At 38.8% G+C, this 18,661-nt stretch overlaps 1 protein-coding gene across 1 annotated transcript in view; it reads right to left on the minus strand.

Moving 5' to 3' along the window:
- Nucleotides 1–2,544: 2,544 nt before the first annotated feature.
- LOC115224323 (zinc finger protein 501-like) overlaps nucleotides 2,545–18,661 on the minus strand; it is a 37,906-nt gene continuing 21,789 nt past the window's right edge. Inside the window, exon 2 of the mRNA XM_029795179.2 lies at nucleotides 2,545–6,753. Within this exon, the coding sequence (XP_029651039.1) occupies nucleotides 4,369–5,580 (1,212 nt within the window). The 5' untranslated portion in view covers nucleotides 5,581–6,753 and the 3' untranslated portion in view covers nucleotides 2,545–4,368. The remainder of the gene's footprint in view (nucleotides 6,754–18,661) is intronic.

Below are 18,661 nucleotides of genomic sequence, written 5' to 3' on the forward strand. Positions count from 1 at the left end.
TACATATAACTATATATATATACTCATAATTATATATATATATATATATATATATATATATACACATATATTAATATGAATTGAACTAGTTTCATCTCATATATACATACAAATATATATATAATATATATATATATACACACACACACATGCATATATATATGTATGTATATACATGCATACACACACACACACACACATTATATACATATAAGGCAAAGAAGAAAACAGAAGATAATTAACAAACATCAGACTGCAAGCATTAATTGGATCTATTTACTAATTACAAGCAGATATATATAAATAAGTAAATAAATATATGAGTGAATAATATAATCATTCAGCTGTTTCTCCTTTAGGGGTGGGGGTCCATCCTGCCAAAGATGACCCCATCATATCAATATTACAGAGATTGTACAAAAGTTGGACAAAGGTTGGACAGAGGTTGGGCAATAATTGAGCCCTAAAGCTTCATCAGAGAATCCATAAGGGTAAGAATTAAACATGTGAGGAAGTATATCATCATCATCATCACCATTGTTTAACGTCCGCTTTCCATGCTGGCATGGGTTGGACGGTTCAACTGGGGTCTGGGAAGCCAGAAGGCTGCACCAGGCCCAGTCTGATCTGGCAGTGTTTCTACAGTTGGATGCCCTTCCTAACGCCAACCACTCCGTGAGTGTAGTGGGTGCTTTTTACATGCCAATGGCACAGGTGCCAGATGAGACTAGCAAACAGCCACGATCGGATGGTGCTTTTTATGTGCCACTGGCACAGGTGCCAGATGAGGCTGGCAAACGGCCACGATCGGATGGTGTTTTTTATGTGCCACTGGCACAGGTGCCAGATGAGACTGGCAAATGGCCACGATCGGATGGTGCTTTTTACGTGCCAAAATAAAAATAGTAAGGAATGGTAAAAAAAAAGTCAATTCCAAGGTAATATCCATAGGTTATGAGATTACATCCTATTCCAATTTACTTGAAATACTTATAAATATGATTGTAATTAATAAATAGATCCAATTAATGTTTGCAGGTTGATGTTTGTTAATTAAATTCTCTTCTCCATTTTCTTCTTTGCCTTATAAATTCTAGGCAAATTCCTGTTTACACCCATGCATACCTATTGTTCAATTGTGCTATTGCTTTGCAACAGTAAGCATTTGGATATAAATACATAGGTATACATCCAGTAGTATATTAGACATTTATTATCCCTTAGATGCTTGCTTAACCTCTAACTCATATATACACACACACATATATATATATAATATATATATATATATATATACATACACATACATATAAACAGACATGCATACATATATACATGTAAATATACACACACATAGACATATATATACATATATATAAACACACAGAGACATATATATATATACATACATACATATTTGTGTGTATATATATATGTACATATATATATTTGTTTATATATATATATATATATATATATACATATATGTATTTGTTTATATATATATATATATTATATATATATAATATATATATATATATATATATATGTATTTGTTTATATATATATATACACATATATTTATATGTGTGTGTATATATATATATATATATATATACACACATATATATTTATATATATATATACACACATATATATTTGTTATATATATATATAAACACACACAGACATATATATATATATATATATATATATATACACACATATATATATATAAACACACACAGACATATATATATATATACATACACATACATATAAACAGACATGCATACATATATACATGTAAATATACACACACATAGACATATATATATATACATACATACATATTTGTGTGTATATATATATGTACATATATATATTTGTTTATATATATATATATATATATATATATATATACATATATGTATTTGTTTATATATATATATATATGTATTTGTTTATATATATATATATATATATATATATATATGTATTTGTTTATATATATATTATATATATATATGTATTTGTTTATATATATATACACATATATTTATATGTGTGTGTATATATATATATATTATATATATATATACACACATATATATTTATATATATATATACACACATATATATTTGTTTATACACACACACACATATATATATATAAACATGCATACAGGATTCACCAAAAGCCAAAGAAGAGATAGACGAAATGATGCCCCAATTGTCCACAGAAGAGATGTCCACTGTTGCTGAGTTTGAGAAAGTAAAGTCAAAAAAAAAAAAAAAAATGAAGCCACATGTTGACAAGCATTAAAGATTATGAGTTGGAAAATGAATTTAGTGAAAGCGTTCAGCTGAACTGAAAAGAAAATAACCTGCTGCACTCATTCGTCACAGAAGACAAAGGATATTGTGCAGGTTGTGGAGGGGTGGAGTATGAAGAGAGTGTGGTGTTAGTAAGTTATCAGTGGTATTTTGGGGGTTTTTTTGTATATAAATTACACACAGAACCATGTGCTGTGATGTGCTTTCTCTTTCAATTTGATAGGAACGACAGTCAGTGAGTGCTGAGCTCAAAACTTATTTACGGTTTGATCACAAACAGATCTTTGTAGCTGTTGCCATAGTCATCCTTGTTGTGTGGCCCCTAAGGAAGCTCCAAAGAATAAAAGAACACTGGTGTACAGGCATTGGATTTAATGACAAAAGATACGAGTCATCCATCTGTTGTTTTTCCAATCAATCACCATGCCCCTCCCCACTCTGATATGCAGGGTTTAATCATATGAAGAGGTTGGGATGTGTTGCACTCACTCCCCTTCCACTTGCCCAGTATATTTTTGAGCAAACGCCGCTGTTGTTAGGTCGAGCTCTGCCTTCATTGATCAGGAAACCTATGAGTAAAAGCATTCCAGTTAAGCCCATCACCTCTACTTTCCAACATGCAAAAAATCCAGTACCACATTATTCAACATGTCCTTTTCTCAGATAGCAAGGTGTGATGTGAGGAAGATTTAGCTAAGAATAGGTTCCCAATGGTAGGCATGGTCAACTCAATCAGTGTGACACCTGCTGTTCCTCTACACTTCACAGACGACGGTGTAGACCCCAACATAGCATTTAAGGGCTGATGACATCACTGAGGGTGGAAGCTATATTTTTGTGCATGTGTTTTTGGTTCATAAGTTTGTCTATGGAAGCAACAAAGTTTTAGGATGGTGTTGTAGATGTACCTGGCTTTTGGGTGGTATTTAGACGTACCTGGTTGTTTTAATATGGTGTTGTAGATGTATTTTGGTGCTGTGGATGTACCTGGAGGTTTTAGGATGGTGTTGTAGATGCATCAAGGTATTTTGGGGGTGATTTCACACATCCATGCATTTGTGTCTCATTTCTGATATCGAATCCTTGCATAAGTGATGTTTTGTGTTCTTTGCAGCTAGTTTTGGAGCTGAGTCAAGGTTGCAATAATATCTGATGAATCTAATATATTCTTTGTAGATCAGTTTTGTTTTGATTGAATGTAGCAGTGGAGAGCACTCTTAAGTATGACAGTCGATCATTTTGCTTTCTTCACCATGCCTTCTGTGTGTGTGTGTGTGTGTGTGATGAATATCATAGAGGTGTTGCATGCAACCCTTAGTATCTTGCTTCAGAGAGAGAGAGAGAGTGTGTGTGAATGTGATGGTTGGTGGTATTTGATACTCTGGCTACAGGTGGAAGCAGTTGACTTCATAGGTGCTCCTTCAAGAGTGATGATTTGGAGCCAAGTTTCAAGATGAATGATGTAGAGGTTTAAGTTCTACAGCTATGCCTGGAGAATGTTGAGGAGAGGATGTGAGTGTGTCATCGACTACATATGAGTCTGCTGTGTGGTATACTTTGTCAAGTGATTGAAAGGACGGATCCTTGCTGTACTCCATTTAAGACATTTTAAACTTTAGAAAGTATTGTTTTTGTGTACAACATACAAAGATCTGCTGTTGATGACGATGGTGAATGTAAGAACACCACCCCCACTGCTAAATCTGTCCCTGGACAATGGTTCTGTTTCAAGGACCAGAGAAACATGATGCAAATACACAATGGCATGGATCCATACTGTTTTGTTGTAGATCTTTAGGGGACAGCAAACTGTACATGGATAGAAGGACAGATTTCAAAAGTGTTTTGCTATCCCCTCCAGTAGGAAAATACAGAAGCTTTGGCTCAAACTATGGCTTACAAACTTCAGGAACAGCTGGATAACACAGCCAAGAGGATCTACACTGGTATGTAGAATTTGAAGTATATCTATCACACATACAGGAAGCATATCACCAGCAATTGAACCTTCACTCAGCTGTATGTTTTTTCTTATATCTGGCCTGGTGGAGCTCCAACGCTTTGGAGAACACTATTGGTTATTAGAGCATCACAACAGATATTGGTGGGATTGCTGGATCGGCACGGATTTGTGTGGATCTTAAAATGTCTTTTGAGGAGACTCTGTGTTGCGAATGCTCCATTACACACTTGGCATTTGAATGGTCGAATCCCAGTGTGAATTGTAATGTGCTCCTTTAGAGAGCTGCTCCGGGAGAATGATGACCCACATTCAGAGCAATGGAAAGCTTTGATGCCAGTATGTACTTGGTTGTGCTTCTTCAGGTCACTTCGTTGTATAAATGCTGCAGGGCACAGTGGGCATTTGAATGGTTTGATTCCCAGATGAATTTTGCGATGGCGCTTTAGCAGGCTTTGTGTTGTGAACGCTACGCCGCAGTCTTCACACTTGAGTGGTTTCTCGCCATTATGAATCGCATGGTGTTGCTTTAAGGAATGTCTGCGAGAAAAAGCAGCCGGACAGCTTGTACACTTGAATGGTCTTTCACCAGTGTGGACTCGACCGTGTTTAACAAGGTCACTGTTTTGTGCAAAAGCGGCATCGCACAAATCACAGGAATATGGTTTGACTCCAGCATGGAGAAGTCTGTGCCGATTGAGAAGGCTGTGTGTGGTGAAGCCGGAACCACAGAATTGGCAGACATATGGCTTTTCCCCAGTGTGGCACATGCGGTGCTGTTTGAGTGAGCTGCGGCGGGAGAAAGCTGCAGAGCAGAGGTCACAAAGGAAGTCTTTTTCTCCAGTGTGTGTCTTGCGATGTTTTGAGAGGTCACTACGCTGGATAAAGGCAGCAGGACATAGGTCACATTGGTGTGGCCTGATGCCCGAGTGAATCATAGCATGTCTTTGGAGTAGGCGTTGAGTGGAAAAGGCTGATGTACAAGACATCACAGGGCATGGGAAGGGTTTGTCACCAGAGTGGTTCATTTTGTGCTGCTTGAGTGAGGTGTTGCGTGAAAATGCAGCTGGACAAACGTCACATTTAAAGGGCTTCTCACCTGTGTGGACACGTCGGTGCTTCACAAGGTCACTGTTTTGGGAGAAGGAAAGAGGGCAGATGTCACATTGAAATGGCTTTTTGTCAGAATGGATTGTAGCATGTCTTTTCATAAGGTATTCAGTAGCAAATGTTGAGCCACATGTTTCACACCGAAAAGATTTTATCGGTACCAACTCTGACATTATGGTGGATTTGACAGACTAAAAAGTCAACCATATATTACATAATCACTTAAAATGATGTTTTACTTTGGATTTGGCTAAACCAATGTTGATGCCAGAAAGTGTCACCTGAACAGAATGTGTCAGTTGAACTTTAAATTTCATTTAAAAACGTGTGTATGTGTGTGTGGTTTTGGGCATGTTCCTCTATGTAGATAAGTGACAATGGTGTGTGTGTGTGGGGGGGGGGGGATTTATTGAATCACTTTTTGAAATTATAGGATTTTTGGAAGTTGTTCTAAAAATAATAAGTGCTTATCGTTATTGTTGTTGTTAATATTATTACTATAATGAAATATTTGCATGTTTGTATTTCATATCATTAGCATCGCCAAAACCAAAACACCACAATATAAACACACAAATGCTCTCGTCTCAAATATTAACACTATTCAAATGTATTTAGCAAAATCTGGATTATTAATCCCAGTAACATACAGAAAATCATTCAAGCTTCCTACCATCTCTCTCTCTCTCTCTCTCTCTCTTTCATTTACAAAGGAAGAACAGCAATTTAAATACAACTTCATCAAGATAGAACCTTTGTTCTTCTTACGCTTGCTTTCTCCTCTTTATACTTTTGCTAACAATTAAGAACAGGGTTATGACTTTTAGGCTTTTCAGAAGGTTCGTTTCATTAACGAGGACAAACAGCACAGACGAAACAATCATCCGATGATAAAGTTGAAATGAGAGCAATGAAACATCAAAGACAAAAACAAAAATTAAATAAATAAAAATAAAATTTAAATATTGGTTTCTTTCCTTTTTTTCCTTGTTTTTTTCTTCTTCTTTTTGTTACCTTTGTCACAGATATAACGATGTCGTTAAAACATAGGTTCTAGTATCAAATAACTGTGACGATGGAAGAATCATGGTACCTTTCAATGGTTTTATCACCTCCCAATTTTCATCAAGTGATAGGAAGGAAGACTTTTCATTTTGAAGCATATATCCAAATTCAATGCAACAAGCTGTCCCTTAAATGTGGTTTCTTGCAGGTTGTCAGAACAGAAGTTAACTCCTTCATATGAACAGGTAGTAGTAGTAGAAGTGCTGGTGCAATAATGGTGAAGATGATGACAATGATGATGATGGTGGTGGTGGTGGTAGAGGTGTTCTTGCAAGTAAAACCTGCCAACAGAAAGTGTTAGAGAGTTATTAAGGTTATGACACACTTCAAACAGAAAAAACATAATTCATTACAGATAAATATGACAAGCCAATGTCATCAAATTAGGATATACTATATGAGGGAGCATTCTCTAAACAGTGCACCACAAGAGACATCTAAGTGCCTTGCAGATTTAAAAAAAATATAATTTAACCCTTTTGATACAAACTGGCCTGGAATTATCTCTGGTTCTATGCTGTAGCTTTCCTATTTTAAAATGCTATAAATTACAAGCCTTCAAAATACTGTGCTAATTTATGTTTCAGACACCAACTTAATGATCACAAGGTTAATTTGGAAAATTCTTACAGGCTGTAAGTGTTACAAAGTTCACTTTGCAGCCACGTCTTCTACTACAACCCTGGACCAACCAATATCTGGTGAGTGAATTTTGGAGACAAAACCTGAGGAAGCCACAGGTATCACACACACACACACACACACACACACACATACACATACATATAGTCAACAAATGAGAACCAGAGATTCTCAATATAAAAGACACTTGGTAGTACTCAAATGATTCACACTTAGACTGATATTTTCACAGGGGATCAATTCTGAAGAGTAAAAAATGGTTATAAGAATCCCCCATTTGCACTTCTTTGCATTATGATCTGAATTGTAAGATCTTTTCTACCCTCATGAGGGTACATCTACCAACATTATAATGGATTTCCAAGCTCCCAGAAACAGTTGTTGGACTTATTATACCTTCCTTCTACCCCTTTAATTTTCTCATTCATTTGTACTCTGTATATGTTGGAGCTATTTATATAAATATCTATATTTTTATTCTTAAATAGTCATCATCTGAAAGTCTCCTATTTTGCTTTTACTCATTTTCCATGTATGCATATATACATATGACTGGCCCCCGCACTGGTGGCACGTGAAAAGCACTATTCAAGCATGGTCATTGCCAGTTCCATTTGACCGCTTCCCATGCTGGTGGCTCGTAAAAAGCACCATTCGAGTATGGTTGATGCCAGTGCCAGCTGACTGGTCCTGTGCCAGTGGCATGTAAAAAGCACCATTTGAGTGTGGTCATTGCCAGTGCCGCCCCACTGGCTCCTGTGCCAGTGGAACATAAAAAACACCTACTACGTTCTCGGAGTGGTTGGCATTAGGAAGAGCATCCAGCTGTAGAAAGTTTGCCAGATCAGATTGGAACCTCGTGCAGCCTTCTGGCTTGCCAGCGCTCAGTCAGACCATCCAACCCACGCCAGCATGGAAAGCGGAAGTTAAATGATGATGATGATGATGATATTTTGTATTTCATACCCAAGCTATTATATTTAATCACCTCTCTCTATCATCATCATCGTTTAATGTCCGTCTTCCATGCTAGCACAGGTTGGACAGTTCGACCGGGGTCTGGGAAGCTGGATGCCCTTCCTAATGCCAACCACTCCGTGAGTGTAGTGGGTGCTTTTTACGTGCCACCAGCACAGGTGGCAGGGGAGGCTGGCAACGGCCACGATCGGTTGGTGCTTTTTACGTGCCACCAGCACAGGTGGCAGGGGAGGCTGGCATCAGCCACATTCGGATGGTGCTTTTTACGTGCCACTGGCACATGTATCACAACTACAATTTCCATTTGATATTTATTTTGATGTTGATGTACTTGAGTCAATAGGTCTCCTCAAGCACAGCATGTCACCCTACGATCCAAGGTAAGCACAGCAAGTCATTCTGAAATCCAAGGTACTTTGGATGGGCTGGGGCTAAGCAAAACTGGTGCAGGATACAGCCATGAACTCACGTTATTTGTCGGGTCTTTGCAGTCACAGCATATCTCCAGAGATCTCGGTCTTTCGTCATTGCTTCTGTGAGGCCCAACGTTCGAAGGTCATACTTGACCACCTCATCCCATGTTTTCCTGGGTCTACATCTACCCTGGATTCCTTCAACTGTTTGGGAGTAGCACTTCTTCACACATCTCTCCTCATCCATCCGTAGTACATGACCATACCAGCGCAGACGTCTCTTTTGCACGTCACATCCAATGCTTCCTATGTCCTGCATCTCTCTCAGGGCGCTTACACTCTGTCGTGTGTGCACACTGACATTACACATCCAGCGGATCATGCTAGCTTCATTTCTCTCAAGCCTACACATGCCCTCTGCAGTCACAGCCCATATTTCACTACCGTGAAGCATGGCAGTTCACACATATGCATCGTACAATCTACCCTTCACTCTGAGCAAGAGACCCTTTGTCACCAGTAGGGGTAGGAGCTTTCTAAACTTTGCCCAGGCTATTCTTATTCAGCAAAAGTTTGTGGTCGTCTGCAAGGGTCGGCTGTTTTGCAATATATGCATATATCTCTGTCTGTCTGTATCTCTCTCTCTCTCTCTCTCTCTATATATATATATATATATATATGAAAAAGAAAAAGCAGACAAAGAAGCCTGGGCTATAGACAACATAAAATCTAACCCCAGAGCTTTCTACAAGTTTGCCAAAGAAACAGCTATGGTGCACTGTAGGATAGGGCCACTCCTTGAAAAAGATGGTACACTCACAGGAAATCCAATGAGGATAAGTGAAATACTAAATGAGCAATTCAAGTGTATTTTCACTCCACCCCTAGGGCACTTTCAAGTCAGCAATCCAACTGACTTCTTTACCACTGCAGATATAAAATCAGAGGCAATGGTGATTGATTACATCAATATAAAGGAAAACGATGTAATAAAGGCTATAGATGAAATGAACCCAAACTCAGCTACAGGTCCCAATGGATTCCCAGCAATCCTTCTAAAAGTATGTAAGAGAGTCCTAGCAGTTCCTGCAGTTCCTCTTTCAGAGCTTCCTTGCAACTGGCAAACTTCCAAGAAAACTGAAGGAGGGTAAAATATGCCCTATTCATAAAGGAGGTAGCAGAGCGGAGGCCAAGAACTACAGACCTATCTCTCTGACCTCACACACCAGCAAGGTCATGGAACGAATAGTCAGAAGGAAACTAATCGCCTTCCTTGAAGAAAATAACTTGCTGCCTGACACCCAACATGGTTTCCGACCCGGAAGAAGCTGCCTAATTTAGCTCCTACAACACTATGACTGGGTGCTGAAACAACTGCTCAACCACTCAAATGTGGAAGTGATATATCTCGACTTTGCAAAGGCCTTTGATAAAGTCGATCATGGAATGATATGTCACAAACTCCGTGATCTTGGCATAGTTGGAAAATTGGGAGAATGGCTTCATGACTTTCTGAAGGATAGAAGTCAGATGGTAGTAGCCAATGGGGCCACCTCCAATAACACGCAAATAGTGAGCGGTGTTCCGCAAGGCACTGTTTTGGGACCACTGCTGTTCATAATGGCCCTCTCAGACATGCCCTCAGCCATGCAGAGAACCATGATCACAAGTTATGCAGATGATACAAAAGTTTCACAGGTAATACAGAACCCTGAAGACACTATGCACCTGCATTGTGAGCTGGACAAAATATACAAGTGGGCTGAAAAGAATAGCATGCAGTTCAATGCTGAAAAGTTTCAAGCTTTATGCTATCAGCATGCAAAACTAAATGCAATACCCAATAAATACACTGGACCTGGAGGGATTGCAATCCCAGAGGCACAATCAGTGCGAGACCTGGGTATTTACATGAATAATGATGCAACCTTTCATGTGCATGTTGCTAAATTGGCAATGAAATGTAGGCGGCTGACCGGATGGATTCTTAGAGCTTTTAGAACAAGAGACCAGGAAACCATGATGGTCCTCTGGAGGACACTTGTCCAAAGCCACTTTGACTATTGCTCTCAGCTATGGTCACCAATCAGTGTCAAATTAATCACAGAACTTGAGGCGATCCAATGATGCTACACACAGAAGATAGCCTCTGTGCAGCATATAAGCTATTGGGAAAGACTCAAGAGATTAAGACTCTATTCCTTAGAGTGTAGGCGAGAAAGATATGCCATAATATACATCTGGAAGGACTTGTCCCACACTTTGGCATCGAGAGTTACACAAATACTAGAACTGGGCACCACTGCATAGTGCGAAGGACTCCAAATTTGCCATCAAGATGTAGGACAAGATACTGTGATAGCTTGGGCTTCAGAGGTCCACAGTTCTTCAATATCCTCCCGAAGGAACTGAGAAACCTGCATGGGGTGTATGTAGATGTCTTTAAAATATGCTGGACCTCGTTCTGTCAGGTGTCCCAGATGAACCAACGTCACGGCAGGAGGTGCAGATGAGGGCAGCTGCATCAAACTCTCTCATGCACCAAATGGCAATTGCTAAAAAGCATTCGTGAAGTAAAATCATGTAGCAACACCGAATGGCGGTGCCCCAGCATGATCCATATATATATATGGCCTGCTCGCTTAGCCAGCAGGGTGGCGTCATTCGAAGGCTAAAACAATGCGAACGCATTGTGACCAGCGATGTGTAACAACATCTGATGGTCTGGTCGGTCACGTGATCACGTGATATATATATATATCCATATATATATATAAATCCTTAAATCCTTAAAAATGTTTCAGCCCGAAGGCTGTGGCCATGCTGGGGCACCACCGATGAATGAGCTACAATAGTATGTGAATCCACCTCTGATACGTGGCACTTGGTCAACAAGGGAGTTCGATGCCGCTGCCCACATCTGTGTCTCCTGTCGTGAGGTAGGTTCATCTGGGACCCCCGACAAGAAGAGATCCAGTTTAGTTTTAAAGAAACCCACATCCACACCATGTAAGTCTCTCAGGCATTTAGGGAGGATGTTAAAGAGCTGTGGTCCTCTGAAACCCAAGCTGTTGCAGTATCTGGTCCTGTATTTTGATGGTGATCTTGGAATCTTTGGCACCATGCAGTGGCGCCCCGTTCTGCGGTTGGGGTAATTTTGAATGCCAAAGTTTGAGACAAGACCCTCCAGGATTTTCCAGATGTATATCACTGCATATCTCTCCCACCTTCGCTCCAGGGACAAGAGTTTTAATAATTTCAGTCTTTCCCAGTAGCTGATATTTTGCATTGAGACTATCTTCTTAGTGTAGCTTCTTTGAATTGCTTCGAGTTCTGCTGTTAGCTTTATATAGTGTGGTGACTATAGTTGGGAGCAGTAGTCCAAGCGGCTGAGGATGAAAGTTTTCCAAAGGACCATCAGTGTCTCCTTCTCTCTTGTTCTGGAAGTTCGGAGAATCCATCCAGCTAGCTGTCTGCATTTTATCACCAAATTAGTAATATGCACTTGGAAAGATGCATCATTGCTCATGTCAATGCCCAGATCACGCACTGATTTTGACTCAGGGATTGGGAAAGACTATTGGGAAAGACTCAAGAGATTAAGACTCTATTCCTTAGAGTGTAGGCCAGTGTATCTAGTCTGCATGTCGTTTACTTTTGTGTGCCGGTAGCGCAGGGCCTGGAACTTCCCTGCATTAAACTGCATGTTGTTGTCCTCGGCCCACCTGTATATCGTATCCAACTCCTGTTGCAGATGTACAATATTTCCAGGGTTTTGTATTGTGTGGGAGACTTTTGTGTCATCTGCATAGCTAGCAAGGGTGGCCATCTTAGCAGCTGAGGACATGTCTGAAAGGGCCACTATGAACAGCAGTGGCCCCAAGACAGTGCACTGTGGAACACCGCTTGTCATTTGTGTTTCCTTGGAGGTGGCTCCATTGGCCACAACTGCCTGCCTTCTATCTCTTTAGAAGCCACTCTCCAAGTTTTCTGCCTATGCCGAGACCACGCGGTTTGTGACAGATCATGGTCGACTTTATCAAAGGCTTTTGCAAAGTCGAGATATATTACATCCACATTTGAGCCATTTAGTAGCTGTTTTAACACCCAGTCATAGTGTTGCAGGAGCTGTGTTAGGCAGCTTCTACCTGGTCGAAATCCATGCTGGGTGTCAGTCAGCAAGTCATTTTCTTCAAGGAACATGATTATTTTCTTACGGACTATTCGTTCCATGACTTTGCTGATGCATGATGTCAGAGAGATAGGCCTATAATTTTTAGCATCTGCTCTGCTTCCTCCCTTATGGATAGGGCATATTACCCCCTCTTTCAATTTGACTGGGAGCTTACCACTTGCAAGCTCTGAAAAAGAAGCTGTAGCGGTTTTGCAAGGGTTCGTTTGCACGATTTGAGAAGGATCGCTGGAAATCCATCAGGTCCAGCAGCTGAGTTTGTGCCAATCTCATCTATGGCCAGTGTGATATCATCATCTTCAATGTTGATGTACTCAACATTGCCTCTTTGGCCACAGGTAAAGTGGCAAAGAATTCTTCTGGGTTGTTTACTTGCCTGTGTCCTAGAGGTGTAGTGAACACACTTTGGAACTGTTCGTTCACTATTTCACTTATCCTCATGGGATTTCCTGTGAGGGAGGAGCCATCTTTTTGGAAGAGAGGTCCTATTCTCTGGCGCACTGTGGCTGTCTCTTTAGCAAACTTAAAGAAAGCTTTAGGGTTTGACTTGATATTTTCTATTACCCAAGCTTCTCTCCTTTTCATGAGACTGATGCAGACTCTTCTCAATTTCCATTAGCATTCTCTCGAGCCGAGACTCCTCACCACTTTTGGTGTGCTTGCTCAGGCGGTTTGCAATCCTTGTCCATTGTCTCATAAGAATCTTCCTTTCTCTAGGGATCCTGTTTTTGTTTTTGTGTGTGCTGGTCCTGCACACTGGGACATATTTGTCACATATGGCTTGTATTATGGACATGAAACGTTTGTGTTTCATGTCAATGTCCGGTGCGGAGAGACACCCAGGCCAATCCTGTCTGAGGATCTCTTTCTCGATCAACTTACAATTTGCTTTATGAAAGTTTAAGTTGGAGAGATTGTGGATGCTTTGTATAGGCTGTGTGTCTGCGGGGGCTTTTGGTCCATACATAGACAGCTCTATTATGTTGTGATCCAAGATCATTGTCAGCATCACTTTAACATTATGGATAATATCCATATTGTTTGTGAAGCAGAGATCTAGTATATTATCTGCCCTTGTTGGTCGCAGCACTATTTGCTCCATGAAAGAGGCATTTGTGAGATGGAGCAGGGACTCTGCCTGTGCCTGCTGATGGTGTGTCATCCCTGGGAGCATCTGCCCCCCCAGGCCATTCCACATTGGGGAAGTTAAAGTCACCCATGAAGAATTCACTGTTGTGTTGTTCCAGGTTGGTGAGAACTTCTGCTATTTTCGTTAGGCAGTCTTCAAACATGACTGTGTGATTTGGGGCATCCGGTGTAGTACATATGACGATATTCAGTTGTCTTGTCTGTATAATTTGAGTGTCACACACTGAGTTTGAATATGACAACAGGACCAGGGGCGTGAGGTCATCTCGGATGTACACTGCAACTCCACCATGGCTCCTCCCTTTTCTATCTGAGCGTAGGACAGCATATTGCAGCATGTGTATTTCTGCATCCCCTATATCAGGTCCAAGATGCATTTCTATGAGTGTCATGCATATAGCTTGATTGCATGCCGCAAGGTCTCTCAGGAATGAAATTTTCCTTTTACAGTTGCCCCGCAGCAGCCCTCCTACGTTCAGTAGAAATATTTTTGTGGTGTGTGTGTTGGTGTCTGCGGTGGCCATCCTGCATCTGTTGGTGGTGGCCTTATGTGGTGGTAGTTCCAGCTTTGTGTCTGCAGCCAGGTCAGCTGCTGAAAAATTTTTTGTGCTATGCACAAAAAAGATTGCTGTTCAGCTGCTGCCCTTCTCACATCTGGGTGAAGCTGGCCATTTGTTGGGCTATGCAGTATCTTTTTTGGACCACACACTACATCCGCATATCGTCTTTCAGGAGTGGTCAGTGCGCAATTTTTCCTTCTTTTATATTTTTCTTTATCTTTTTGTTCTCCCCGGGGGAGGGATTTTTGTCTTGTGTCCATGCAGTCTTGGCAGGGCTTCTGATGTGCAAAACGACAGTTTGCACCATCGACGCCATGCCAGCAGTCTCCCTTCAGGTAGAATTTGCAGATGCTCCTGCTTTTGCCCATGTACCTCTTGCTGGGGCTCTTCTGTTTTTTTCTGAACAGTGTTTGTTTTAGTTTTCTTGTCTTTGATCTCTTGTTTTCCGTCGATTTTAGGGTGCTTTCCTTTTTTTGCGGCCATCGCACCTCTTTGGTCTTCAGTTGTGTTGGGAGCTGGACATGTGCCATTGTTTCCCTTGGTTTCAGGTTTCCCGGTTGTGTCTTTTGTTGGGTCCTGGATGCTTTCTCTATCCTTTTGGTCATCCCTGGTGCAGTCACCTCCCAGGATGATGTCCAGTGTGTCCATGTGTTGCCTGATTAGAGCATATGAACGGAGGAATTTGCGTTTCTTTCACTCTATCTGGATGGTGGTCCTGGAGAAATCATTGCTCTTAAGCACCGCTGCAATGATATTGTTAGGGGAGTCTATATATTGATAGGGGAGTCTATATTTATATAGATCCATATATATATATATATATATATATCCATATATTTATATATATATCCATATATTTATATATATATCCATATATATATATATATATATATATATATATATCCATACACCTTCTTGCAACCTGCTGCTACTAAGCCATTCCATTGGTGACAGCCGCCTGTTCTATACGTCACCTCTACTGAAAAGGTAATCGCTTTCCACGCTTGCTGATCAATTGTTTTTGTCCCATTTTGTCTCAAAGTCGTAAGATGCCCCTTGTCATTCCTGTTTTTATTCGTTACTGTTTCCAATTTTATCTTCGTCTCTTGTTTTCCTATTCGTCTCTGTTGTCACATTCTTTCCTTCTACCAAGGAAATCTAATGCCCATAGCTTAGCTTTTCCTTGGGGCTGGCCGATTTGGAGCAAATCTCAGAATTAAACAGCCGAAATTTGCCATGATGAATCGGTTTCTGACTGAAGAATGAAGGCTCTGAATTACTGTCCATTTTCCATGTTCGTCAATTCGTGTATTTCACGTTCTTTATATATAAAGTTTTATTATTATTTATTATATATATATCTACATATATATATATCCATACATATATATATATCCACATATATATATCCATATATATATATTCATATATATATATATCCATATATATATTCATATATATATATCCATATATATTTATCACTGGCGTTGTCTCGTCAGCAGAAAAGCCAAGGAGCAACATATATACACGAGGCGATGATAAACATGCCTCGCTTCTATATGCTATAAATTTTCAAAATCCACCACGCTCACGCGGTTTACTCAGCAGTAAATATAAACTGTCGATTTAATTTCAAAATTAGCCAAAAATTCAGTGATAAATAAATTAATTTAATTAATTTATTTACTAAAGATTGTCGAAACTATGCATAGTCCAGAAAGGGAAAGGGTAAACGTTTTTATTTCTCTTCCCATTTCAGAATTACAACTATTAGTGGTTTGGAGTTTGGCTGCTCTTTCTAGTGAATCGGATGTCCTATTATGGCCATCCCATATATGTTTGAATGTATATTATATAGTCTATTGACTAATTTTTCTTTCTCACTTGACCGCTGGTAGCGGAGAATTTTTCTAGAATTATTTGCTACCCTAAAATTTATAACAATGAATAGCCTACGCGTAAACCAATTGGTTCGTTTTATTCTTTTACTTTATTATCATTATCATCTTATAATCATCTCATAATAATGACCTTTATGACTAGTATTACTACCTCAGTCAATCTAAATGTATATATTTGTCACTACCTGTCATAAATAGCCTTTTTCTATCTGCAATAGGCATTTTCGTTGATTTTTCATATTTTACCCTTACATTTCCACGTGTATTTTATATTTTCTTTTCGTAACATATTTCTACTATATATATATATATATATATATATATATATATCCATATATATCCTTAAATCATTAAAAACGTTTTAGCCCGAAGGCCGTGACCATGCTGGGGTACCACCGCTGAATGAATATATATATCCATATATATACATATATATATCCATATATATATACATATATATATATCCATATATATATATATTTTTCTATAGGTGAATGAATTATCCTATGTTTACCGTCAACATGGAAAATTCGATGAACCGATACCAGGGTAGCAAATTCACAACAGAAACACGGTTGAAGCGACCTGTCCAAGGGTAGAAACTCCGGGTTCATGTGCAGAAATTTGTGTGTTATATATGAATAAATAAATGAATGGAGTTGAACGAAGATGTTAACAAAATTCCTTTATTCTCGACATATGTTTCGAAGACAACATGGTTTCATTCCAAAGGAATAAATGGTGCAAGATGCAATCTTCTCATCAGGAAAGAAAGGGAGCCTCTCTCAACAACAAGACAAACAAAAATTGCGATGACTGCCTACATGGTAAACAAAACGATAATAAGTGTTTTTAAAAAAACTGTTAGTAGAATTGACGTCAAAGTTAGATAGTAGGAAGAGAAGGGTTAAAGGAATAATAGGTAGGGAACAAGTGGAGAGGGGAGGGTACGTTGATTAAAAGAAAGTTCAAAGGCTTAGGAAAGAATTTCGCTATTGAAGTGGAGTGCAAGTTAAACTAATTGTTCAAACCACAATGACTATCATAATCATTTATATGAGTGTTTATCTGCCAGTGTTTACATTTGTACGATTTCTCTATGAGTGTGTTTATAAGGGGAACCTTAGAGAAGAGAATATGGAAGAGTTCAGAGTTGCAAATGTTACAAAATCTCCTCCCCTTATCAAAAGGAAAGGATACAGACAGTATGAACCAATCTAACTTAAAATCTATATTATTGTCTTTAACCCTTTCGTTACTATATTTCTGACCAAAATACACCCCTCATGAGTTTCAATTAAATTCTAAAATGATCATGAATCTAGGCTTGTTTCATTAAATAACTGTAACTTTTTTACTTATTAATGTGATATTTGGAACATAATTAAAGAAAGGGTTCTTAATCAATTCTATTGCATAACTTTTGTCTCAAAGTGACTTTAATTACAGGTAAATCCAGGTAAATTGAGCAAAAGGTAAAAATATTAAAATTTTAAATTGAGCAAAAGGTAAAAATATTAAAATTTTGTTTAAACATCACCATAGAAAATGAATCATCAGCTAATATTCAAATGGGTATGCAACAAAATTTTGATAAAGAAGAATTGTGCACATCACTATATCATCAGTTGAATTTAATGCACAACAGGTGTACCATAAAGGTGGCATAAAGTGAAATACTGGAATCCACCGCAAGTTTGACCGTACTAAAGAAATCGATAAAAAAATAATATACGGCCCTGGTTATGGTATGGAAGTGATAAATTCCAGACCACATCGTTCCCTAGGCCATGCCGACTAACATTATTTTCGCTGTATAACAACTAAATCCACGCAGTACCCAGTATTTCCTTCACAAATTTTCCAAAATTATTAATTATTACTTCCCACATAGTTAGAATCGCTTTCTCTAACACTAGAAATCTTTCACAACTTATATCTTCTCACAATACCAAGCTGCTAAATAAAGGTTCTTCACCCGGGAGTTCCAGCATTAATCTTGCTAATTTCAACCCATCATACAATCATAATAATAATAATAATAATAATAGTAGTAGTCGTGTTAATAACAATGGTAATTTTAATAGTAATAACAATAACGGTATTATTGTTGATGGTATTATTGGTTGTATTACCATTAATAATACTAATAATAATAGGAATAGTGTTGTTGGTGGTGCAAATAATAATAGTAACAACAATCATAGCAATAAAAACATCGTTTCGATCTCGGAGGACAACCCCAACAGAATTAAATCTTTGTCTAGTAATTCTAAGATTAAGAATTCTATTTACCAGTGTAGAATTTCTTCCAGTACCGATGTCTTCTTCTATATAGGAGAGTCCACTTCCCA

Source organism: Octopus sinensis, linkage group LG25 (genome assembly GCF_006345805.1).
Source record: "Octopus sinensis linkage group LG25, ASM634580v1, whole genome shotgun sequence".
Taxonomy (NCBI): Eukaryota; Metazoa; Mollusca; class Cephalopoda; order Octopoda; family Octopodidae; genus Octopus; species Octopus sinensis.